At 31.2% G+C, this 27,766-nt stretch overlaps 1 protein-coding gene across 2 annotated transcripts in view; it reads left to right on the forward strand.

The window, feature by feature from the left end:
• LOC138700923 (protein takeout-like) overlaps positions 1-27,766 on the forward strand; it is a 32,359-nt gene that overhangs the window by 2,578 nt on the left and 2,015 nt on the right. Inside the window, exons 2-6 of one of the 2 annotated variants that reach the window (XM_069827353.1) lie at positions 3,323-3,418; positions 5,744-5,894; positions 14,482-14,615; positions 16,837-16,986; positions 23,525-25,391. In XM_069827353.1, the coding sequence (XP_069683454.1) occupies positions 3,323-3,418; positions 5,744-5,894; positions 14,482-14,615; positions 16,837-16,986; positions 23,525-23,676 (683 nt within the window). In that variant the 3' untranslated portion in view covers positions 23,677-25,391. Of the gene's footprint in view, positions 1-3,322; positions 3,419-5,743; positions 5,895-14,481; positions 14,616-16,836; positions 16,987-23,524; positions 25,392-27,766 lie in introns of those variants that run through there. The other variant, XM_069827351.1, reaches the window with a different exon arrangement.

Genomic DNA, 27,766 nt, shown 5'->3' on the forward strand with positions numbered 1-27,766 from the left:
TACTTAAACGCTAAACTCAATGAAATGAATGAATTGCACAACAATGTACACAGTCCATGCGGCCAGTTCTGTATGGCATCGTATAGTATAAGAGACGTTCTTTTATCTTGCGTTTCGAGATTCTAAACGCAATCTCATTCGGTAATTTGTACAAACAGACGTGTCAACTTGACAAACATGAGGGTTCTAATAGCCGCAGATTATGAAAGGCTTTGTGTGACATTTCAAACTTAATTTGCACAAACATGCGAAATCATTACACAACTTAAAACAAGGTGAACATAAGTGCTTGTTGGGCTACACATACTTTCACCGGCAGATGGCATCCAAGCGGACCGGTCGACACTTCTTTGTTGCAATTACAGTGATCAGCGCTCTGCGGTTGCAAAGAACAACAATACAAACCAACTGACAAGATTCATTTCCTCTTCAAGGTTACTGGAAGGTTTCTTTTTATCCGATCGTTGTACCAAGTGTAAGACAATATTCTGTTGCAGACACTTATTTCGAGATATCGATGTAAGTCAATTTTTAATGAATTACTTTGTCATTATACCAATAATATTAAATTACAACCTTAATACTACATTATATAATACTAGGGCTATACTATATTGTATTAAGATACATTTTAGACCTATGTTATATATTTTAATAATAGGCTATATCATATTACATATATTATTACTACTACTATTATTATTATTATTATTATTATCATCATCATTATTATTGTTATTATTAAGTATAATGACCAAGTAAGCCTGTGCATTAAAAATTTTTATCACACATTCAGTTTTTAATACCCAACATTCCGCGTAGAAATATTCTGGCTTGCCTTATCTTTCTCCGTCTATGTGCTTGTCTTATGTGTGTACAATGATTTCTACTAAACTATTGGACGAATTTTGTTCATATTCAGTATCTACGAGTCAATTTATCAGGGAATGATGTACGTGAAATATAATAATTTTAGTACTAGTCTGTCTGTGTACAGCGATTTCTACTAAACTATTGGACGGATTTTGTTCATATTCAGTATCTACGAGTCAATTTATCAGGGAATGATGTACGTGAAATATAATAATTTTAGTACTAGTCTATTGGACGGATTTTGTTCATATTCAGTATCTACGAGTCAATTTATCAGGGAATGATGTACATGAAATATAATAATTTTAGTACTAGTCTGTCTGTGTACAGCGATTTCTACTAAACTATTGGACGGATTTTGTTCATATTCAGTATCTACGAGTCAATTTATCAGGGAATGATGTACATGAAATATAATAATTTTAGTACTAGTCTGTCTGTGTACAGAGATTTCTACTAAACTAGTGGACGGATTTTGTTCATATTCAGTATATACGAGCCAATTCATCAGGGAAGGATGTACATGGAATATAATAATTGTTCCTTTAAGAATATATTTAAGTAGACTATCTTTCCTCAAACTGTTGATTGCAAATCATATTATGCTGCATGTATCTAACTACCGCATTAATCTAAAAGTACGGAGGATCTCTTGGACACACTGTACATTTTTAATCACAATGGTTGTCATATTTGGAAATGAGCATTACAACCAGGTGCTGTGCTTTACTTGACTTGGCTTTTAGTGTGATTCTTCCACTTCGAGTCACTTTGGCACATTGCGCACCTATATTTGAGATAATTATCGAAGTCCCACAGGTAGTTCAGGTAACATTCGTGAATCCGATACTTAGAGGTGGGCCATCCTGCCCTAGCTTTATCGAGCCAGACCCCAGCTCAAGAAACCTTAGGGATCGGAGCTCCAATCCCTTCCTAAATCGGTATCAGAAACCCATACTTTCCCCAAGGTTCCAAGGCTTCACTCTAGCTTATTTAACTACTGCAGATTATACAGGGACATCATTTTATTTTTACTTCAATTTTTATTGTACCTGAGTTTTTGAATGTACTTCACTCCCATCCCTTCTACTAATGAAGTTCAACCGTCCTCCACACAGATCCAAGACCGCATATACAGTCATAGAAGCCTTATGGTCATAGTAAACAGTGCGTTCCAAAAATAAGTTCGCGTTTTCCAGTGACGAGAAGCTTTCAATATTGCATCATTTTCCATTTGCCTACGTCGCATCCCGGTTTTCCCCACCTGCTTCTATTCGCCTCTCTGTAAATGCTAGTGGCTGGGTTGTCTTAGCTCTTTTCTGAGAACATTAATTTCTGTCTACGTAATATTATACCCATACAATTGTTTAAAATAACTTAAATAAAAGGGCCTCGTTAAGTAATTAACTGTCACGTGATTTCCTCCCTTTCTACGATCCTGCGACGTAACCACTTGGACGGACAGTAGATAGCATGTGTGAGTAATTTTATCTTTTCGGATCGGGCAGAAGTGAAGATTGAATTTACAGTACGTAAGGTCTCTTTTATAGAGCAGGTACAAAATCATTTCAACATGAGTTACTGATACGAAGTACGAAACTGGTAATTGGAATTAAGTACAATAGTTTATAGTGCGATAATATGCACATTAGAACTGAAGCCTGTATCGAAATGAACGGCCACCATTTTAAAAAATGTGTTTAAATATCCATATTATGATTATTTTTCAATTTAACTTCATTCTCTATATTGTACGCTAATGTGCTGTAGACAGTATAATATACACTGCATAATGAATTTACGTCCGCATGGAAAACTCAGTTCGTGAGTAAAAACACTTATTGTTAATACTGTACTGTATTTTGATTAAACAAAAACCTAATGAAAATTTTCAAACTCAAAATCGGGATATTTCCTAGTAATAGTAAATGGATGAATTACTTTTCTTCCCTCCTATACCTAGTAAAGTGATTTGTTTGTATATTACGCCAGTATCATCGAACTCCAGTTGTGGAAGGGGGTAGCAAACGGTGTTTCCGGTTCTTAATCGTTGATCCAAAGGTATAGCCAGGTTAATATTAGAAATGTTAGTAAAAATAAAATGATGTCCCTGTAGATGAAATGAGGGGGAGGTAGCGTGTTGGTGAAATGATAGAAGGAAACAAAAATGCTCCGAAAAAACCCTCTCTGCACCGTCTTGATAGTTCTTCACAAATTCCTTCACGACCTGGCAGAGGATCGAATCCGCGCCGCCTGGATGGAAGACCCACAGATTCGGATTTTTGCCTTACTTAGTTAATAGTAAATTGTGAAAGCATTGTTACTAATTTGATTATAGTAACCTTCAGAATATTTGATCAAAGTGTGTGTTAAAAGTTAACAACAATATTTACACGCTTGATGCTAATGTATGTTTGGATGTTGAAGCAAATTTTGTTTGTTTCTGTAGCGGCGACCTTCAAGCAGTGCCATCAGAAGGACCCGAGTTTGAACGAGTGCCTCAAAGTCGCAGTGCAGGATGCCATCCAGCAAATTGGAACCAACGGTTGGTATCACTGTCAACTCAGACAATATAGCATTAAATTACATTAGATTACACCAGATTTAAGGGCGCAAACAAAAAATACAATTTTGCTCGTTTTTGCTACCTTTTCGAGATAAAAATTATTTTATATGAAACATTTCATAGCGTGTTTCGAGAAAGCCATTGATTTAATTTCCAATATGCTCGGTCGGTTTAAGAGAGCAGAGTATTATGATAATAAATGATTGAAAGAATTTTAGTTTTGTCTTTTAAATGTGCAGAAACAAATGCAACATTGAAAAATTCCTTTGCAGAACGAAAAGTTACATTTCTTAGGATCAAATTTCTGCACATTTAAAGGACAAAACTAAAATCCTTTCAGTTATTTATTATCATAATACACTGCTCTCTTAAATTGACTGAGCATATTGGGAATTAAATCAATAGCTTCCTAAAGCACACTATGAAATGTTTAATTTAAAATGATAATTTTTATTTCGAGAAGAAAACAAAAATGAGTAAATATGTATTACATTTTTTGTTTGAAATATCTCAACGAATAACCTTCAAAATTAATGACATCACTTATGGGTTAGCCTGTATTTTGATCAATGATAATACCTAAATATTTAAGGGGAGAGGATGGTATTTTTTGGTGAAAAATGAGTAAATTAAAAAAAAAATTCTTTAAAATACTCTGTGATATGCGTGGAAAGCATAGCATAACATTTTGAGAGTACTTGTGCTGTTATCGGATGTTGAGCCGCCATTTTTAAACTTCTTGCATTATGGATTTTTAAATCACACGTCCTCTTTTATCGGTTTCCAGTAACTTCTTTTTTTTTTTTTGCTACGTTGCCAAACAAAAATGGATATAATTTCTGAACTATTAAAGATACATGCATGAAATTTAGAACACACATTCTTTACACTATTAGGACACTTTTCTCTGTAACAGAATTTTGTTAATTGATTTCATTTTAAAAATACTTCCGTTTGTTAGCAAGAAAGGAAATCAGAAAATTGTTATTAAAATTTAATTGTTTATTTTACAAACGTAGGGACTAATATCAAAAATCTGTTACAGACAGTTTGTAGAACATGCTTTTGCAAATACATTGCAAAAATTGTTTGAATCTATATTTAAAAACGGTTTAGATATATCGGTTTTAGTACAATCCTGCATTGGGTATTACTTACTTACAAATGGCTTTTAAGGAACCCGAAGGTTCATTGCCGCCCTCACATAAGCCCGCCATCGGTCCCTATCCTGTGCAAGATTAATCCAGTCTCTATCATCACACCCCCACCTGCCTCAAATCCATTTTAATATTATCCTCCCATCTACGTCTCGGCCTCCCTAAAGGTCTTTTTCCCTCCGGTCTCCCAACTAACACTCTATATGCATTTCTGGATTCGCCCATACGTGCTACATGCCCTGCCCATCTCAAACGTCTGGATCTAATGTTCCTAATATGTTAGGTGAAGAATACAATGCGTGCAGTTCTGTGTTGTGTAACTTTCTCCATTCTCCTGTAACTTCATCCCGCTTAGCCCCAAATATTTTCCTAAGCACCTTATTCTCAAACACCCTTAACCTATGTTCCTCTCTGAGTGAGAGCCCAAGTTTTACAACCATACAGAACAACCGGTAATATAACTGTTTTATAAATTCTAACTTTCAGATTTTTGGACAGCAGACTGGATGATAAAAGCTTCTCAACTGAATAATAACAGGCATTTCCCATATTTATTCTGCGTTTAATTTCCTCCCGAGTGTCATTTATATTTGTTACTGTTGCTCCAAGATATTTGAATTTTCCTTCATTGGGTATATATATTTTTTTTTTCAAATTTGGGCCCCCAATAATTTTGTTTTTCAAAATACTTTTATTTGGTTGAGTTGCCACAGCTATGAGCTCTCTACATACAAAAAATTAATATTTTACACCAAATAGGAAACAAGTTTTAAAAATACCATCCTCTCCCCTTAACTTTTGAAGTGTCTTCCAAGTGTAATGAATTTTCAAAAAGTAGTGGTAGAAAAGCTAATCTAGACTGGAGACAGAGGGGGAAGGGGGAAATTGTGAATAAGGCCAAAAATATTTTTAGGATTAAAACTGTCGCTGATCTGAACTGTTATTAGTTTGTGTTACTATTCTGCTATGGAAATAGAAATTTGTCATGTTTGTGAAGTTTAAAGTCTGCCAATTTGGTCGGATAAAATATTCTGTACTAACAAGTCCCTTGTCTCTGGCCTTGAGTGTAAGATTATCACCAGTGACATCACAGCTCATCCAAACGAAAGCTGATTCAATCAGTGGCGCCCATATCATTTGGTTCCAGGTATCCCTGACTTGGGAGTGGGCCCCTTGGAGCCCATGGCCGTCAAGGAGGTCAAGGTCGACCAGGGGGGTCACGGCCCTGTAGCCATCAAGCTGCAGTTCACAAACCTGAAGATCTACGGCATCCCCGAATCAACAATCACCAAAGCGGAGTAAGTGTTAGTGCTAGTTGATTGGTTGACTCTTGAACTCTTCTCGACTCAATTTATGCAACTGAGAACCAGTGGGATTTTGAACAGAAATGCTCCTACTGTTTTCTACCAGAGGCCTCCACTATCACTATTATGTTGATATATTTTACAAAGAGTTAAGATGACAAGAAATAATCACAGATGAACATAAGCATAAATATTAATTTTAAAGATTAAAATTTGCGCGACCCTTGCTGAACTAAGTTAGAGGGTTGCATATATTGAAAAAAGTTGACGAGGGGGTGTATCACAGTCTAGTATATACAGTCACGAAGCTCAATACGTAGGGAATATGCAGCCATAGATAGTTGCTAACCACTAGGATCGCTACTATCGCCTCATTACAGACAATGCGAAATAGTACTGGCACAGTCTATTGTTCCTAGTATCCTCAACAACTCAAGCTTCGTAACTGTATATACTAGAATGTAGGTGTATGTTGATTGTAAACAAAAGAAATGCGACTAAGATTCAATCTTTTAAAGTATTGTCATGTACTAATCTTTCTCAATTTTGTTAAATATTTTATAAAAATAAAAGTTTCATAAAAATGTTTCAGAGAGAAGTTGTTCGTTTCTATGCAGAAAATTAGAATCTGATGAAAAAAGTTTGGGTTCCGTTAAAAAAATAAATTGACCTTAAATGACCTTGATGATAACCTCCACTAAAAATAACTAATACCATTTTTTTTACTCAAAACGAAGAAACGTTTATTCAAAATTGTATTCTCGCAAACGTATTCTTTTCGACCATAAGAAGCTGGAAAATGAAAATAAAACATCCCGTATATAAATAGTAAAATTTATATTTCAAGCAGTACAGAGTGTCAGAAATATAAGTGCATTTACATATAAGAAAAATGCTTGTGTAACAACGGCCCATTTAGTTTTTCCCTTGCTCTAGTGCTTTTCCCATAATGTGTCACGTATTTTACAGTCTGGTGTTTTATAAAAGATCGTACTATGAAACGCCTGTCAGTTTAGACTATACGCACGTCTTTCCATCACGTTTACTCCACCATAAACACACTTTCTCAGTCAGTTAAGGGGTTAGGTACAGCTTACAGCAGTAAAATTTTTGGAAATATTCAACAGTTTTTCCCTCCATTACTGTATCTTGTATAATAATGAAAATTGGTATCTGTAAAACACTGTCCTTCTGCTATATAAAAAAACATATTTTTACGATAAAAAATTATTTATGTAGTCTTTTTTCAAAATAATTCAAAACGTTTGCAGTTCACTAGGTAGCGATGAAGCGTTTCCCTCATAACTCAAAAACTTGTTAACTTTGCATTCCTGATACAAGTAACATTATTTGTCTCAGGAATGCAATAAGTTTCGTGGAGTAGTAGACTTTACTTAATTTTTGCAAATATTTAAAAACAATAATTAACATTGCAATTTATGTGAAATTGCAGTGGTAAGTTTCCAATTTATAATTATTACTATGTTAAACGTCTCTAAAAATAATATGTTAAAAGCCTAAAGCAGTAAAATGAATGTCGCGCTTAAGCGGTAAGAAGAGGGAAATTGTTATGTGTGTTACGTTGGGAATACTGAATGTGGTATTTCACACTTACCGCGTATTGGTTCTGTGCGGAAAACAAGCAAATACGCACGATTTCGCACAAAAATATTTGCACCTATATCCCGAACACTCTATATATCTCATTTCTTGGGGTTTAAGAAGAATGACATTTGTGTAAAACGCAGAAAACTAAAAACATTATCTTATTTGGCTGTACAGGAAGTTATTTTACATGTTTTTCTAACGCTACTTCAAGAAATAAAACTGAAGAATAAGCATATGACAATAAGCTAAGGAATGTCAAAATTTGAAAGGCATGTTGGTCCGACAAATTAACAAATTTAAAGAAATAAATATCAGAAGTCCTTCAATAACTGTCTATTCAAAATACTGATGCAAAACAATATTTTAATTTGTTATTCTTTTAACTGTCTGTGTCTCAATTTTAAGCTGCATATATGTTTTGCAGACTTCAATTTTTAAACAAATTTTGATCTATAAGCTGCATACATATTTCTGCAGGCTTTAACTCCAAATACTTTTATGTATTAATTTTTGAGACCTCATGAAGGTTTATTGTCATACATATATATATATATATATATATATATATATATATATATACACAGACGTGGACAAATTATTAACAAAATTGACGATTTTTATGATAATTCTGTTTACAAAATTTGACTTTTCAATTTAGACGACAGTCGACAATTTTGCATATTTCTATCATTACAATAGAGAGAAATATGCAAAAATATCAACTGTAGTTTAAATTGAAGAGTCAAATTTTGTAAAAATATATAATAAAATCTTCATATTTTGCTAATAATTTGTAAATATGCAAAAATGTCAACTGCAGTTTAAATTGAAGACTCAAATTTTCTAAAAATATATAATAAAAATCTTCAGTTTTCCTAATAATTTGGAAATATACAAAATGTAAACTGTAGTCCAAATTGAAGAGTCAAATTTTGTAAAAATATATAATAAAAATCTTCAGTTTTCCTAATAATTTGGAAATATGCAAAATGTAAACTGTAGTCCAAATTGAAGAGTCAAATTTTGTAAAAATATATAATAAAAATCTTCAGTTTTCCTAATAATTTGGAAATATGCAAAATGTAAACTGTAGTCCAAATTGAAGAGTCAAATTTTGTAAAAATATATAATAAAAATCTTCAGTTTTCCTAATAATTTGGAAATATACAAAATGTAAACTGTAGTCCAAATTGAAGAGTCAAATTTTGTAAAAATATATAATAAAAATCTTCAGTTTTCCTAATAATTTGGAAATATACAAAATGTAAACTGTAGTCCAAATTGAAGAGTCAAATTTTGTAAAAATATATAATAAAAATCTTCAGTTTTCCTAATAATTTGGAAATATACAAAATGTAAACTGTAGTCCAAATTGAAGAGTCAAATTTTGTAAAAATATATAATAAAAATCTTCAGTTTTCCTAATAATTTGTAAATATGCAAAAATGTCAACTGCAGTTTAAATTGAAGACTCAAATTTTCTAAAAATATATAATAAAAATCTTCAGTTTTCCTAATAATTTGGAAATATACAAAATGTAAACTGTAGTCCAAATTGAAGAGTCAAATTTTGTAAAAATATATAATAAAAGTCTTCAGTTTTCCTAATAATTTGGAAATATGCAAAATGTAAACTGTAGTCCAAATTGAAGAGTCAAATTTTGTAAAAATATATAATAAAAATCTTCAGTTTTCCTAATAATTTGGAAATATACAAAATGTAAACTGTAGTCCAAATTGAAGAGTCAAATTTTGTAAAAATATATAATAAAAATCTTCAGTTTTCCTAATAATTTGGAAATATACAAAATGTAAACTGTAGTCCAAATTGAAGAGTCAAATTTTGTAAAAATATATAATAAAAATCTTCAGTTTTCCTAATAATTTGGAAATATACAAAATGTAAACTGTAGTCCAAATTGAAGAGTCAAATTTTGTAAAAATATATAATAAAAATCTTCAGTTTTCCTAATAATTTGGAAATATACAAAATGTAAACTGTAGTCCAAATTGAAGAGTCAAATTTTGTAAAAATATATAATAAAAATCTTCAGTTTTCCTAATAATTTGTAAATATGCAAAAATGTCAACTGCAGTTTAAATTGAAGACTCAAATTTTCTAAAAATATATAATAAAAATCTTCAGTTTTCCTAATAATTTGGAAATATACAAAATGTAAACTGTAGTCCAAATTGAAGAGTCAAATTTTGTAAAAATATATAATAAAAATCTTCAGTTTTCCTAATAATTTGGAAATATGCAAAATGTAAACTGTAGTCCAAATTGAAGAGTCAAATTTTGTAAAAATATATAATAAAAATCTTCAGTTTTCCTAATAATTTGGAAATATACAAAATGTAAACTGTAGTCCAAATTGAAGAGTCAAATTTTGTAAAAATATATAATAAAAATCTTCAGTTTTCCTAATAATTTGGAAATATACAAAATGTAAACTGTAGTCCAAATTGAAGAGTCAAATTTTGTAAAAATATATAATAAAAATCTTCAGTTTTCCTAATAATTTGGAAATATACAAAATGTAAACTGTAGTCCAAATTGAAGAGTCAAATTTTGTAAAAATATATAATAAAAATCTTCAGTTTTCCTAATAATTTGTAAATATGCAAAAATGTCAACTGCAGTTTAAATTGAAGACTCAAATTTTCTAAAAATATATAATAAAAATCTTCAGTTTTCCTAATAATTTGGAAATATACAAAATGTAAACTGTAGTCCAAATTGAAGAGTCAAATTTTGTAAAAATATATAATAAAAATCTTCAGTTTTCCTAATAATTTGGAAATATGCAAAATGTAAACTGTAGTCCAAATTGAAGAGTCAAATTTTGTAAAAATATATAATAAAAATCTTCAGTTTTCCTAATAATTTGGAAATATACAAAATGTAAACTGTAGTCCAAATTGAAGAGTCAAATTTTGTAAAAATATATAATAAAAATCTTCAGTTTTCCTAATAATTTGGAAATATACAAAATGTAAACTGTAGTCCAAATTGAAGAGTCAAATTTTGTAAAAATATATAATAAAAATCTTCAGTTTTCCTAATAATTTGGAAATATACAAAATGTAAACTGTAGTCCAAATTGAAGAGTCAAATTTTGTAAAAATATATAATAAAAATCTTCAGTTTTCCTAATAATTTGGAAATATACAAAATGTAAACTGTAGTCCAAATTGAAGAGTCAAATTTTGTAAAAATATATAATAAAAATCTTCAGTTTTCCTAATAATTTGTAAATATGCAAAAATGTCAACTGCAGTTTAAATTGAAGACTCAAATTTTCTAAAAATATATAATAAAAATCTTCAGTTTTCCTAATAATTTGGAAATATACAAAATGTAAACTGTAGTCCAAATTGAAGAGTCAAATTTTGTAAAAATATATAATAAAAATCTTCAGTTTTCCTAATAATTTGGAAATATGCAAAATGTAAACTGTAGTCCAAATTGAAGAGTCAAATTTTGTAAAAATATATAATAAAAATCTTCAGTTTTCCTAATAATTTGGAAATATACAAAATGTAAACTGTAGTCCAAATTGAAGAGTCAAATTTTGTAAAAATATATAATAAAAATCTTCAGTTTTCCTAATAATTTGGAAATATACAAAATGTAAACTGTAGTCCAAATTGAAGAGTCAAATTTTGTAAAAATATATAATAAAAATCTTCAGTTTTCCTAATAATTTGGAAATATACAAAATGTAAACTGTAGTCCAAATTGAAGAGTCAAATTTTGTAAAAATATATAATAAAAATCTTCAGTTTTCCTAATAATTTGTAAATATGCAAAAATGTCAACTGCAGTTTAAATTGAAGACTCAAATTTTCTAAAAATATATAATAAAAATCTTCAGTTTTCCTAATAATTTGGAAATATACAAAATGTAAACTGTAGTCCAAATTGAAGAGTCAAATTTTGTAAAAATATATAATAAAAATCTTCAGTTTTCCTAATAATTTGGAAATATGCAAAATGTAAACTGTAGTCCAAATTGAAGAGTCAAATTTTGTAAAAATATATAATAAAAATCTTCAGTTTTCCTAATAATTTGGAAATATACAAAATGTAAACTGTAGTCCAAATTGAAGAGTCAAATTTTGTAAAAATATATAATAAAAATCTTCAGTTTTCCTAATAATTTGGAAATATACAAAATGTAAACTGTAGTCCAAATTGAAGAGTCAAATTTTGTAAAAATATATAATAAAAATCTTCAGTTTTCCTAATAATTTGGAAATATACAAAATGTAAACTGTAGTCCAAATTGAAGAGTCAAATTTTGTAAAAATATATAATAAAAATCTTCAGTTTTCCTAATAATTTGGAAATATACAAAATGTAAACTGTAGTCCAAATTGAAGAGTCAAATTTTGTAAAAATATATAATAAAAATCTTCAGTTTTCCTAATAATTTGGAAATATACAAAATGTAAATTGTAGTCCAAATTGAAGAGTCAAATTTTGTAAAAATATATAATAAAAATCTTCAGTTTTCCTAATAATTTGTAAATATGCAAAAATGTCAACTGCAGTTTAAATTGAAGACTCAAATTTTCTAAAAATATATAATAAAAATCTTCAGTTTTCCTAATAATTTGGAAATATACAAAATGTAAACTGTAGTCCAAATTGAAGAGTCAAATTTTGTAAAAATATATAATAAAAATCTTCAGTTTTCCTAATAATTTGGAAATATGCAAAATGTAAACTGTAGTCCAAATTGAAGAGTCAAATTTTGTAAAAATATATAATAAAAATCTTCAGTTTTCCTAATAATTTGGAAATATACAAAATGTAAACTGTAGTCCAAATTGAAGAGTCAAATTTTGTAAAAATATATAATAAAAATCTTCAGTTTTCCTAATAATTTGGAAATATACAAAATGTAAACTGTAGTCCAAATTGAAGAGTCAAATTTTGTAAAAATATATAATAAAAATCTTCAGTTTTCCTAATAATTTGGAAATATACAAAATGTAAACTGTAGTCCAAATTGAAGAGTCAAATTTTGTAAAAATATATAATAAAAATCTTCAGTTTTCCTAATAATTTGTAAATATGCAAAAATGTCAACTGCAGTTTAAATTGAAGACTCAAATTTTCTAAAAATATATAATAAAAATCTTCAGTTTTCCTAATAATTTGGAAATATACAAAATGTAAACTGTAGTCCAAATTGAAGAGTCAAATTTTGTAAAAATATATAATAAAAATCTTCAGTTTTCCTAATAATTTGGAAATATGCAAAATGTAAACTGTAGTCCAAATTGAAGAGTCAAATTTTGTAAAAATATATAATAAAAATCTTCAGTTTTCCTAATAATTTGGAAATATACAAAATGTAAACTGTAGTCCAAATTGAAGAGTCAAATTTTGTAAAAATATATAATAAAAATCTTCAGTTTTCCTAATAATTTGGAAATATACAAAATGTAAACTGTAGTCCAAATTGAAGAGTCAAATTTTGTAAAAATATATAATAAAAATCTTCAGTTTTCCTAATAATTTGGAAATATACAAAATGTAAACTGTAGTCCAAATTGAAGAGTCAAATTTTGTAAAAATATATAATAAAAATCTTCAGTTTTCCTAATAATTTGGAAATATACAAAATGTAAACTGTAGTCCAAATTGAAGAGTCAAATTTTGTAAAAATATATAATAAAAATCTTCAGTTTTCCTAATAATTTGGAAATATACAAAATGTAAACTGTAGTCCAAATTGAAGAGTCAAATTTTGTAAAAATATATAATAAAAATCTTCAGTTTTCCTAATAATTTGTAAATATGCAAAAATGTCAACTGCAGTTTAAATTGAAGACTCAAATTTTCTAAAAATATATAATAAAAATCTTCAGTTTTCCTAATAATTTGGAAATATACAAAATGTAAACTGTAGTCCAAATTGAAGAGTCAAATTTTGTAAAAATATATAATAAAAATCTTCAGTTTTCCTAATAATTTGGAAATATGCAAAATGTAAACTGTAGTCCAAATTGAAGAGTCAAATTTTGTAAAAATATATAATAAAAATCTTCAGTTTTCCTAATAATTTGGAAATATACAAAATGTAAACTGTAGTCCAAATTGAAGAGTCAAATTTTGTAAAAATATATAATAAAAATCTTCAGTTTTCCTAATAATTTGGAAATATACAAAATGTAAACTGTAGTCCAAATTGAAGAGTCAAATTTTGTAAAAATATATAATAAAAATCTTCAGTTTTCCTAATAATTTGGAAATATACAAAATGTAAACTGTAGTCCAAATTGAAGAGTCAAATTTTGTAAAAATATATAATAAAAATCTTCAGTTTTCCTAATAATTTGGAAATATACAAAATGTAAACTGTAGTCCAAATTGAAGAGTCAAATTTTGTAAAAATATATAATAAAAATCTTCAGTTTTCCTAATAATTTGGAAATATGCAAAAATATCAAATGTAGTCCAAATTGAAGAGTCAAATTTTGTAAAAAAAAATATACAATACAAATCTTCAATTTTGCCAATAATTTCGAAATACGCAAAAATGTCAACTGTAGTCTAAGCTAAAGAATCATATTTTGTAAAAATGTGTAATAAAAATCTTCAATTTTGCTAATAATTTGTCCACGTCTGTATATATATATGCGACTGTTCATAAGTCAAATTTTACTTGTTTTTCTTATCATTGTATTTTTTATATTCTCACGTCATGTACCTTAACACATTTCGATGTTACTTGTCCATCTACGTCTTTACATGAACAGCTTAACATCACGCAAGTCTGACCTGAAGATGCTGTTATAATAGCGAAAGCCCTAGTCAAAAATACGTTCATGTAACCTATGTAATATTTTGTATTTTGAATAGACAGTTATTCAAGGACTTGTGACATTTATTTCTTTAAGCATGTCAAAGTTAAGAAAGTATTTGTCATCTACATGGCATCGATTTTTTTATTTACAGCACTCACCTAGACAAATACCAACTGATATCAGAATCCCAGACACCTATCTTCAGATTTGATGCCGATTACGTCATTGATGGCCAAATTCTGGTGCTTCCCATCAGAGGCAAGGGCGTCTGCAACATCACGTTGGGTGAGTGTGCCTTCACTGGTTACTTACGAATGCTGTATAACCTACGGGGTTTTCTAGTCTGAATGGTATTACCTGACAGTCGCCTTACAGCTGGAGAAAACCTCGGAATAAATCCATTCCGATAATCAACACAAGCGGAATTCTAACCCAGGACTCCTAAAGCAATCTGATTGAGCCAGATATCCTTCAATTGCTGAAATCCTTCATAGCTTTTTTTTACTTGGTTATTCAACTACGCTATATTAACTACTAGGTTATTTAGCGTCGATAGGATTGGTGATCGCGAGATGGTATTTGGCGAGATGAGGCCGAGGATTCCCCATAGATTACCTAACATTTGCCTTACGGTTGGGGAAAACCTCGGAAAAACCCCAACCAGGTAATCAGCCCAAGCACCAAGTTGTATATCACAACTGGTTGAATTGTTTATGCCTTAAATTTAATTAACTTGTTTTTTTATTATACATATAGCTCAACTTATGAATGATCGTTTGCGTTTGTAAATTTAATAATCTGATTGGCTATGTATTGTATACTTTTAGTAGAGCCATCGATGTAGCTCAGTCGGCAGACTCGCTGGGCTGCTGATCCGGAGCTGCGTTCGGGCTTGGGTTGGATCCCCCTTTGGACTTTGGTTTCTTCCGAGGTTTTCCCCAGCCGTGGGACTGAAGCCGGATGGTCTATGGCGAATCTATGGCGAGTCCTTGGCATCAACCCCTTTGATTTGATTACCCCCCCCCCTTTGATTTGATTACCTGGTGGTTGGGTTTTTCCGAGGTTTCCCCCATCAAAAGGCAAATGCCGGGTAATATTTTGGCGAATCCTCGGACCTCATCTCATCTCACTACATCTCGCCAAATTGTAAAAAAAAAAAAAAAAAAAAAAAAAAAAAAGCACAAAATTGTAAAAATTGTAGAAAATTACTAAATTGTAAAACTATAAAAATTTGTAAAAATTGTAATTCTAATATTCTAAAATGTTGACTTGTTCCACATCTCAAGCTTCATTGCTCATGTAAGATCTATGGAATAAAATAAATGAATGAATGAATGAAAGCGGGAATCGAACCCGCGCCCGAACGCAACTCCGGATCGGTAGGCAAGCGCCTTAGCCGACAGAGCTACGCCGGTAGCTTTCATAGCCTTCCTTTGCCCGGAATCGAACTACTATTCCCTTTAGTAAAAATCGTTAATTGGTCTGAACTGGAGTCGATCTTCCAGTATTGATGAAATCTGTCTATAGTTGCATTGTCTATTTCTCACATTTATAACAGCGAAATGGATTCAGCTTTAAGGGGAGAGGATGGTATTTTTTGGTGAAAAATGAGTAAATTTTCGAAAAGAAAATTGTTCTTTAAAATGCACTGTGATACGTGTGGGATGCATAGCATAATATTTTGTGGCTATTTGTGCCCTTATCAGATGTTGAGACGCCATTTTTTTTATTTTCCTGCGTTATGGATTTTTAAATCACTCCACCCCTTTTATTGTTGTTTCCGGTAAAATGAATTTTCAAAAAAATGTCTTTTTCTTTAAAATACACTTTGATATATGTGTGATATGCATTGCATGACATTTTGTGGGTATTTGTGCCCTTATCGGATGTTGAGCCGCCATTTTTAAACTTCCTGCGCTATGGATTTTTAAATCACTCGCCCAATTTTATCGGTTTACGGTAACTCCATTTTTTTGCTACATTGCCAGACAAAAATGGATATAATTTCTGAACTATTAAAGATAGACGCATGAAATTTATAACACACATTCTTTAGACCATTAGGAAACTTTCCTCTGTAACAGAATTTTGTTAATTGATTTCATTTTAAAACTACGTCCGTTTGTTTGCAAGAAAAGAATTCAGAAGAGTGTTATTAAATTGTAATTGTTTATTTTACAAACGTAGGGACTAATATCAAAATTCTGTTACAGACAGTTTCTAGAGCATGCTTTTGAAAGTACATTGCGAAAAACGGGATGAATCTACCTTTAAAAATGGTTTAGATATATCGATTTTAGTAAAATCCTGCATTGGGTATATTTTTTTTTTCAAATCTGGGCCCCCAAATAATTTTATTTTCAAAATATTTATTTTTTGTTGAGTTTCTAGAGGTATGAGCTCTTTACATACAAAAAATTAATATTTTACACCAAATAGGAAAAAAAAAAATACCGTCCTCTCCACTTAAGATTAAGTAGCAGTGAATGAGGACTTTCTGTTGCAGAATCTCTGACTGCCGTTCATGACATCAAAGGGAAACCAGTGACCCGAGATGGTGAAGTATACATGGAACTGACCAGCTACGGCCTCAAACTCAAGACCAAAAGGCTGCATACGAGGTTTGAGAACCTGTTCAACGGAGACAAGACGCTAGGTAAGTTAGCCAACATTTAATGTTTGTGTATAGCGTATCACAGTACATAAATTCAACATTCGAGGATAGATGGGGTGTCTCATCATGTAGAATAAATAGCCAATAGTTACAAGACACACTAATAATACAATTTATCGTGTAAATATGAGCAGGGCCATAATCATGTTTCTTAAAAGAAGGGACGCGTTTAAAGAGGGGAAACATTTTTCATAAAATTGTTTTTATAAACTTTTATTAATAAACCGTTAATTAATTAAAATATGAGAAGTTTAGTATCAAAGTTGGACGACTCCATTTTTGCTTTCTTTCACAGAAGAAGCGAAAAACTAGATCCTTGGAAATCAATATCACCGTTATACGTACATTTTTTAAACATTCTCATGGGACATAAAATAGTACATTATGCAACGAGCCTATAATGGTAGTAACTAAGACGCGAGTATGTTTGTTTATGAAACGAGCGCAAGCGAGCGTCTTAATTACCATTATAGGCAAGTTTCATAAGACTTTTTATGCTCGACCATATTCCTAACTTGAAATTATTCATAAGTATTCATGTTATGGTTATGTAATTGACGAGCGGAACTGACCTGAATTGTGAGATGTGCGCAGACGCGAAAGTATTGATTTTTTCCGAGGCACGAATATAATTGACCTTGATATAACCTAGAGAATAAGATGAACATTAGTTTTGAAAAACCTGGAAATTGATTTAGAATTGAAAAACCAGATGACAAATTGAATTTATTTGAATATTATTTACAATTAACGCTAATTATTATAGTAACAAAACATAACCTTCTGCGACAGTATTGGATTTCCAGCCTCCGTGACTTTTCGCTAATTGTCTTTCGATTGCATATCCGAGAATAATCGATACTTGCGGTTTTATAATGGTACAAAGGTGATTTCTCATTGGCTGAACAACTGAATTATAATGAATAGGTGTACTTTAATGAGGTGCATTAAAGGGCTACTCCCAGGTGTATAATTATTACATTTCGACATGATCGAGCATAATAGTCATATACGTTACAAGAGCGGTATGTTGACGTTTTCATGGTCGAGGAAAAGATTGAAAAAGAGAAATACGTAGTTGAGCTTTTTTTATTTCCGAGAACATGAAAACAAACATACCGCTCGTGTATCGTACATTATTTTGTGCGAAATCGTTTATTACATACCTGAAAGACGAATTTCTAATTAGTTGCAATGAAATCTCCATGTTGGTTTCTGTTTAATGGACGCCAACTTCGGAACACCAAAATATCTTTCTTCAGCACTGTTGCTATAAAATGTTTTCTGTGTTTACTATACTCCAGCAGGCCGTGATATACGTCTGTCTTTTTTTTTCCCCCAGTCTATAAATGCGAACTTAAAACAAACGGTAAGGTTATGTAATGATTTATTTTTCATTTTAATATTTTAACAATATTATTTATATAACATATTGCAGTAATAACATCGGCATCTGGAATCTTGTTGATTTTTTCACGACTTCCTTAATGTTACTTGTATCAGGAATGCAATAAGTTTCGTGGAGTAGTAGACTTTACTTAATTTTTGTAAATATTTAAAAACAATAATTAACTGTGCAATTTAGGTGAAATTGCAGTGGTAAGTTTCCAATTTATAATTATTACTATGTTAAACGTCTCTAAAAATAATATGTTAAAAGCCTAAAGCAGTAAAATGAATGTCGCGCTTAAGCGGTAAGAAGAGGGAAATTGTTATGTATGTTACGTTAGGAATACTGAATGTGGTATTTCACACTTACCGCGTATTGGTTCTGTGCGGAAAACAAGCAAATACGCACGATCTCGCACAAACATTTTTTCAGTCTCAAAATGTAATGAAAATTAATCTTCAGGTTGCAATTTGAGTTTAAAAAGTTGAGTCGTCCTTTTCTAAGTTTAAAAAGTTGAGTCGTCCTTTTCTAAGTTTAAAAAGTTGAGTCGTCCTTTTCTAAGTTTAAAAAGTTGAGTTGTCCTTTTCTAAGTTTAAAAAGTTGAGTTGTCCTTTTCTAAGTTTAAAAAGTTGAGTCGTCCTTTTCTAAGTTTAAAAAGTAGAGTTGTCCTTTTCTAAGTTTAAAAAGTTGAGTGGTCCTTTTCTAAGTTTAAAAAGTTGAGTCGTCCTTTTCTAAGTTTAAAAAGTTGAGTCGTCCTTTTCTAAGTTTAAAAAGTTGAGTTGTCCTTTTCTAAGTTTAAAAAGTTGAGTCGTCCTTTTCTAAGTTTAAAAAGTAGAGTTGTCCTTTTCTAAGTTTAAAAAGTTGAGTGGTCCTTTTCTAAGTTTAAAAGGTTGAGTCGTCCTTTTCTAAGTTTAAAAAGTTGAGTCGTCCTTTTCTAAGTTTAAAAAGTTGAGTCGTCCTTTTCTAAGTTTAAAAAGTTGAGTTGTCCTTTTCTAAGTTTAAAAAGTTGAGTTGTCCTTTTCTAAGTTTAAAAAGTTGAGTTGTCCTTCTAAGTTTAAAAAGTTGAGTCGTCCTTTTCTAAGTTTAAAAAGTAGAGTCGTCCTTTTCTAAGTTTAAAAAGTTGAGTTGTCCTTTTCTAAGTTTAAAAAGTAGAGTTGTCCTTTTCTAAGTTTAAAAAGTTGAGTGGTCCTTTTCTAAGTTTAAAAGGTTGAGTCGTCCTTTTCTAAGTTTAAAAAGTTGAGTCGTCCTTTTCTAAGTTTAAAAGGTTGAGTCGTCCTTTTCTAAGTTTAAAAAGTTGAGTTGTCCTTTTCTAAGTTTAAAAAGTAGAGTCGTCCTTTTCTAAGTTTAAAAGGTTGAGTCGTCCTTTTCTAAGTTTAAAAGGTTGAGTCGTCCTTTTCTAAGTTTAAAAAGTAGAGTCGTCCTTTTCTAAGTTTAAAAAGTTGAGTTGTCCTTTTCTAAGTTTAAAAAGTAGAGTTGTCCTTTTCTAAGTTTAAAAAGTTGAGTGGTCCTTTTCTAAGTTTAAAAGGTTGAGTCGTCCTTTTCTAAGTTTAAAAAGTTGAGTCGTCCTTTTCTAAGTTTAAAAGGTTGAGTCGTCCTTTTCTAAGTTTAAAAAGTTGAGTCGTCCTTTTCTAAGTTTAAAAAGTTGAGTTGTCCTTTTCTAAGTTTAAAAAGTTGAGTTGTCCTTTTCTAAGTTTAAAAAGTTGAGTCGTCCTCTTCTAAGTTTAAAAAGTTGAGTCGTCCTTTTCTAAGTTTAAAAAGTTGAGTTGTCCTTTTCTAAGTTTAAAAAGTTGAGTTGTCCTTTTCTAAGTTTAAAAAGTTGAGTTGTCCTTTTCTAAGTTTAAAAAGTTGAGTTGTCCTTTTCTAAGTTTAAAAAGTTGAGTTGTCCTTTTCTGAAACTAAGTCAAGGAGTTGTTTGTTTTTGAAACCAAATGAAGCCAAATTTAAAGTGGAGTTGTCTGTTTTTCAAACCAAATGAAACCATATTTAAAGTGAAATTTTCTACTATTGAATCTAAGTCTTTTCTAACTCGGTTTCAAAGCAAATTTACGTGAAACATTACTTATTCATCTACAAACCGACTATATAAACAATCAGCCATGTTGGATTCGCGATGCGTTAATGGGAAAAGGTGGTACGAATGTGGGCTTCTCATTGGTTATTGAAGGAATTGTCCTAATTTGAAACCAAGCCACAGTGGAGTTGTCTACATTTTGATTCTAAAGCGCACAATTAAGTGCTATTTTCGATCTGTTCTGTCCGTTTTTGAACCTGAACAGTTCCAGAATCGCATTTAGCATACAAAATTCTATGAGAAACAATCGATATCTCGAAAACGCAAAAAATGGAGTTGTCGAACTTTGATGCTATGCTTCTCATAGCATGATTTCAAATGAGGTGGTCAAAATCAAAGGGTACAAGTGACATTTCTAAGAATTAAGTGCATCCAGGGAAAGCTAAAACGTTTCAAATTTTAGTGGCAAAGAGATATATATTTTAGTCATAACACACACTAAAATTGAAATAAATTTTATTGAATTTACAATATCTTAAGTACTATCTCGCAAATAACTTAAGTGTACTAATACCCCTTTGCTTCTAATCCCCTCAAATACCGTGTATACCTCCAGCATTCTATATCAGATACAAAACTTCACTATTTCACTTTTTAACCCTCTGATTTCTTCCCAAATGGAGAAATTAACACTCAATTCCCCCCTTGTGCACGACCTTGATTAAGGGGTATCCCATTACATAGATTTAATATGTTGTTTTCTAATGCCAGGGTTCGACAATAAAGTCATTTGACCTCTTGCACTCCAATATTTTTCAAAGATATTATCATGGTCAGCCACTGAAGCACATATTTTGAGGTGTTCCGAATCCATTTCTTGGTTTGAGTTGCACAATGGGCAGTTAGGGGACTGATATATTCCAATTCTATGCAAGTGTTTGGCCAAACAGTCATGGCAAGACAGGACACTTGTGTGGCTTACACAATCTCTCATGTAAAGCTAAAGAGAGTCTCATTACAATGTCCGATGAATTCAAGGAATCCAATGAGTAATAAAAAATTTACTGAATCTCATGGCCGGTTTTTCCAAGTATTGTTAGAAAATTTAACGACTGTTAAACTCTAAACAGTTTGTTAATTAATAAAATTGTATGTTTTCAACACCAGTTTGGTTTAACAGATTGTTAACAGTTCGTTAATTTTAAATGTAGGATTTCGGGCAGTTAATTCGTTTAACAGTTAGATAAATATGGCCGATGTCTCCACAGCTGTTCGAACAGAAGTTGCGAAATTAATATTTTGTGTCTCTCTGTAGGGAATGTTTAGCATATGACTGGTAATATAACATTTAAAAAATACTTTGGACTGTTTAAATACATCAGTGTTAGTTTATTTCTTTCGTATTTCGTATCCATAATAGCAATGAGGAAATATAACCTTACTTTGTAATTATTATTCAGCACGTCACCTACAACCTTCATTTGTCAACTGTTTGTTTATGGAGCGTGGCCTACTATAACAGGTTGTCATTTTATGCAAGTTTCATGACTCACTCTATAATATAGAATTTAAAGATTAATTTTAGCCAATAAAAAATTGTCTTACATGTGTAGAATCATTACCAACTGTTGTTGAGTAGTTAAAATAGCGCTAACAGACGTTATATTTAAGTGTTGGTTATCTTAAACAAAATTATATTAAACAAATGGAAAATACATTAACAAAGCGTTAAAAATAAACAGACTGTTAATTTAACATTCGTTAAGCAAAATTAAACATTACTTGGACAAACTGGCCATTAGAGTTATTTCATTGATTAAGTTGGATACAAGATGGAGAGAGGACATTTTGAGACTTGCACGTCACCTTGTATACAGAGAATCTGAGAGAGTTTGAACCTTATTTATTTATTTATTTACTTATTTATTTATTTATTTATTTATTTATTTATTTATTTATTTATTCTGGTGTAGAGATTTTCTTTGGTCAGTACGTATAAGACTAGCACATTGTGTACATGTTTGATTAACGTTTATGTGTACGTGTATATACAGGGTGGACTGAAAGTTACTACCCATTAAAATGAAAAAAACACATAAAATAGTAAAATGATACTTAATTCACAGCTAATTAATTTATTATATAGCGATGCACTCAAGTGTTTAATGAGTAACAGTAACGTCAGATGGAAATGAAAGACGGGTAATTTTAAATCCATGGGGAGATTGAAAATATAATCTAACAAGCAAACATTGTCATGCGGGCAAATGAAACAAGTTATTATTTTTTTCTTGCACCATGTTTATAATGTCAAAACTTGGTGCTTATACAAATTTTGGCCACTCGAGCCCAATTACCAGATCCGCTCCAGAAAGTAAGTTTGCCTGGGGCAGTTTACAGAAAGAAAACACAATTTAATGAAAATATTTATTGGAACAGATACAGGAATTTTTTTAGCTATTTTTCAACATATTCCTCACCGAAATTGAGACTTTTGTCATACCGTTGGATCAACAGAGATGTGCAGACGGTTGTCACACACTGGTTTTGATCCCATGCGTCAGACTACGACACAGGGATACAAAAATTGATTCTACGTTGTGACAAATGTCTCAATTCCGGTGGGGAATGGGTTGAAAAATAGCTCCACAATTGCTGTATCTGTTCCGATAAATCTTTCCATTAAACTATGTTTTCTTTCTGTAAACGATCTCAGAGAAACTTACTTTCTTAATTGCACTTGTAACTGCGCTCGAGTGGCCAAAATTTGTATAAACATTGTTTTGACTTTATTAATATGGAGAAAGAAAAAAAAACTTTGTATGTGCCCCAATGTGATGCCCCCAGGTGAATGTTTGCTTGTACGTTCAATAATGGGTAGTGCCTTTTGAATCATTCTGTATGTATGTATGTATGTATGTATGTATGTATGTATGTATGTATGTATGTATGTATGTATGTATGTATGTATATACATCCCTTTGAAAGATTAGATGTTCATTGAAGGCGAAGATGGGCCTCCGGGTTGGGTAAAACATAGGCATCTGGTAGAAGGAATTACGTAGCAGAATTGACCAAGTCAGGGCGGCCACTAAAGAAAGGAACTATTTTGTCTGCAGCTCGGGCGGTGGGAAAAATCATGCATGAGAACTGGGAGCTTGTTTTCAACGAGATACGTCCCGCGCTGGAGGAGGCCTTCGGAACTGTGTTCCTCGACAGGGCCAAGGTCATCTTCGACCAAGTCCCTTTCGACAAGATCTTCTTGCCCTAGACTCTAGACGAAGATCTAACCTCATTAAATTATTATTCGAACACTTAACTGGGCATTACACTTACATTTTAACACACGAAATTCCATTTTTATGAAATTGTAGCTTTACACGAAGGCCGCTAACAATCTGTTTCCATGACAATCGATATACCTCGTAGGATTCTAGACAAATACTAATCGACGTAGAAGTAACATCACTGAGTAATTCAGATTACAATCGAATCGAATGTAGTATTTAATACTTTATTGCTAGGATGTAACACCATGCTTTAAGGGATGAAATCGGTGAAAACTTATATTTTTCTACATTTTTTAAACTAGAGATTTAAACTTTTGCATAAAGTAACATCTTGTTATTAGTATTAATGCCCCAAATTTCATTTATATCAGTTTAATGTATATATACTAGCTGGGAACACCCGGCATTGCCCGGGTTTTCATTTTTGCTTCTATGTTTAATTAGAATGGTTGTTAGACTTTTCGGAAATCTCGGAAACTGAACTGTAGACAACCTCCATCATAAAGATGAATCTTTACATAGAGTCTCTTACATGAAATAATTTATATTTACTAGTGTTAACTCAATTTAAAACAGCGGTAGATCAGGCACCGAGAAGAAATCATTGCATCATGAGCCTTGCGTTTAACTGTTTTTTAATTTAATTATATATTTTTTTATTTTTGTTTATTTATTTAATCTGGTGTAGTTAAGGCCACTAGACCATCTCTTCTACATCACCAGAAATAAAATAAAATAGAAAAAATCGAACTATAAACAAAGTGAAACCAACGAAAATATATACAGGCTACAGTCACACGAACTTTAAATGAGTTAGCATTGTCTTGAAGTTCAGGAAAACAAAAACACACCCCTTGGTCCCTATACACCCACATAGCGTTGACACAATATTTTACAGATCTTACATTTTATCTCTGGTGGTCAATGACTTAAATTTCAAGTGCCTTATATTATTCGTGAGCGTTAAAGTATTAAAAAGCAGTACAACCTTTCTGGCATCTCTTTTCCTCCCCAACGCAAATGTGACGTTACACAGAGGCAGATATATACATATATATATATATATTCTACACACACAGAATGGTCCAAAAGTCACTAACCATTATTGAACAACTTACAAGCAAACATTCGCAAGGGAACAGACAAAAAAAAAGTTATTTTTTTCTTTCCTCATGTTAATAAAGTCAAAACAAGTGTTTATACAAATTTTGGCCACTCCAGCGCAATTACGAGTGCAGCCAAGAAAGTAAGTTTCTATGAGGTCGTTTACAGAAAGAAAACGTAGTTTAATGGAAAGATTTATTGGAACAGATACAGCAATTGTAGAGCTATTTTTCAACACATTCCCCACCGGAATGGAGATAGTTGTCGCATCGTAGAATCAATTTTTGTATCCCTATGTCGTTGTAGCCTGACACCTGGGATCAGAACCAGTGTGTGGCAACCGTATGCACCTCTCTGTTGATCCAACGGTATGACAAATGGCTCAGTTCCGGTGAGGAATATGTTGAAAAATAGCTCCAAAATTGCTGTATCTGTTCCAATAAATCTGTCTATTAAATTGTGCTTTCTTTCTGTAAACTGCGCCAGGCAAACTTACATTCTGGACCGGACCTGGTAATTGGGCTCGAGTGGCCAAAATTTGTATACCTAAGCACCAAGTTTTGACATTATTAACATGGTCGAAGAAAAATAAAACTTTTTATCTGCCCGCATCAGATTGTTTGCTTATTAGATTATATTTTAAATCTCCCCATTGATGTCATTTTCATCTGACAATTAGTTACTATTACACATGTAAACACTAGAGTGCATCTATATAATCAATCAATTAGCTGTGAATAAAGTATAATTTTACTATTCAATGTTTTTTTTTTAAATTTTAATGGGTTGTAACTTTCGGTCCACTCTGTATATAGGCCTACACGTACACATAAACGTTAATCAAACATGTACACACAATGTACTAATCTGATACGAACTGACCAAAGAAAATCTCTCTACTTGAAACCCGCTGTGAAATTCTTAATCTAGTAGGCCTAGTTTCGAAGGATATACAACTAGTGTCATCTTACGATATTTTTAAAAAATACTAACATATACGAATAACATGGGGACATAAACAGGAAGTTTCATTCTGGACTCGAGATACATAGACTGGACCAAAATTCCTCATTACTCGAAAATAACACAAACTGAAGGTAGGTCTGAAAGTCATTGACTCTTGTGTTGTCTGTTGTCCGTTGTTTGTATGTCGCGTTTTAATAGTACGGTTATGTAACCCTAGATGTCCTCAGTGGTGGTGTTTCAGCGATCCCCGCTCATCTCCTCTCCTTACGTACTGCGTGTGTATACCTTGTCTTGTGTTTGTGCTGTATTGTCTCAAGCGGTGACAATGTACCATGCTGAACACATGGTAACGTAGTCTCGGTGTTTGTGGATGTCTAATGTTGAACCATAACCAATTATACATTGCAACCTTTACAGAGGGGACATATTATACACATCAATTTAGGGAGAGTTTAGTGAGAAGATGTGTAATTTTTACCAAATGCCTTACACCATATTAAGATGTGATAAATTGAACTATATTTTATGGATACATGAGGTAAATAAATTCCTCAGTTTACATTCAAAAGTGAAGAAATAGATCAATTTCTTTCTATAGGCCTATATTGTGAGGTAGGCCTACAAGGAATAAATAAATTACTTCATTTATATTAGAAAGTAAGTAAATGACTATATTTTTTTTAGTAACGTAATGAAGTACAGAGGCTAAATAGACCTATATACCCTCGATTTATATTAGAAACTGAAGAGATAGACAAAAGTAATTTTGTTTATAGGTCTATTATGAAGTACCTATATAGGAGATGGATAAACTTCTCGATTTGTATTTGAATGTAAAAATAAATAAATAAATAAATAAATAAATAATTTCCGTGATCTATATTAAGTCAATAGGAGAGATAAATAAATTCTTTGGTTTAATCTATATTAGAAAGTGAAGAAATAACTAAATTCGTTCGTATATATTATGCAGGAGATAAACAAATTCCATCATTTACTGTATATTACAAAGTGAAGAAAACGCTAAATCCATTGAAACATATTAAGTAACGGGCTTAAATAAATGGGTCAATGTAGAGTATCCACCGGCCACTGAACGAATATTTCACACTTTTATCACTGCCAATGCTGCGCTATGAACAATTTTTGGCAATCTAATGTAAAAGACTACCTACAGATATTTGGAAAGTTTCAGAGAAAATACACAAATTCGATCTTCTAATACGATTTTTTTGTTTTTAAATTAAGTAATTTGCTGGGAGACATCGTTAGATATAGGCCACTCTTACACTAAACTTGGAGTAATTTAAGCTTATTAATCAGATATGATTCTACTTACTGTTTTTTATATGCTCACCTGTATGTAATTTCTATTTTATACATATTTCATTGTTATTTTCCATCCAAAGATCATTAAGAACGATGAATATTACTTAATATCTCCTATCTTTCTTCAAATAGTGTTTATATGCCATGTTAATTTTCATTTGTTTTCATAAGTTAACAATGATGCACATTGGGAGCAACATATAAGAAATTATTTTCCTACACAATCCACGCTATATTCACGTTGTTTTGAAATGATTAATCGAAGATGGTTTGCTTATTGTTTATTACACACACATTAATTGTATGTAATTCTATTCCATACGTTTTTTTCTATCCCAAGATCATTAAGAATGTTGAATAATATTCATGCTTGTTTCCCGTATTTCTTAAAATAATGTTATGCGGCATGTTAGTTTTTATTTGTTGTTATTTACGTAAAAATGATGCGCCAAAAACAATAATAATTTCGTACTCACTCCACATCCCTATATTCACATTTGTTTTTCAGTGATTTATGAAAGAATGTACCGGTATTTAAAAGACTAATAATTTACAAACATGTTATACAAACCATCCTTGTGCCAAAAGAGAATGCTCCCTGGACCAAATTATATTAAAGAATGTACCGGTATTTAAAAGACTAATAATTTAGAAACATGTTACATAAATCAT

Source organism: Periplaneta americana, chromosome 6, assembly GCF_040183065.1.
Source record: "Periplaneta americana isolate PAMFEO1 chromosome 6, P.americana_PAMFEO1_priV1, whole genome shotgun sequence".
Classification (NCBI taxonomy): Eukaryota; Metazoa; Arthropoda; class Insecta; order Blattodea; family Blattidae; genus Periplaneta; species Periplaneta americana.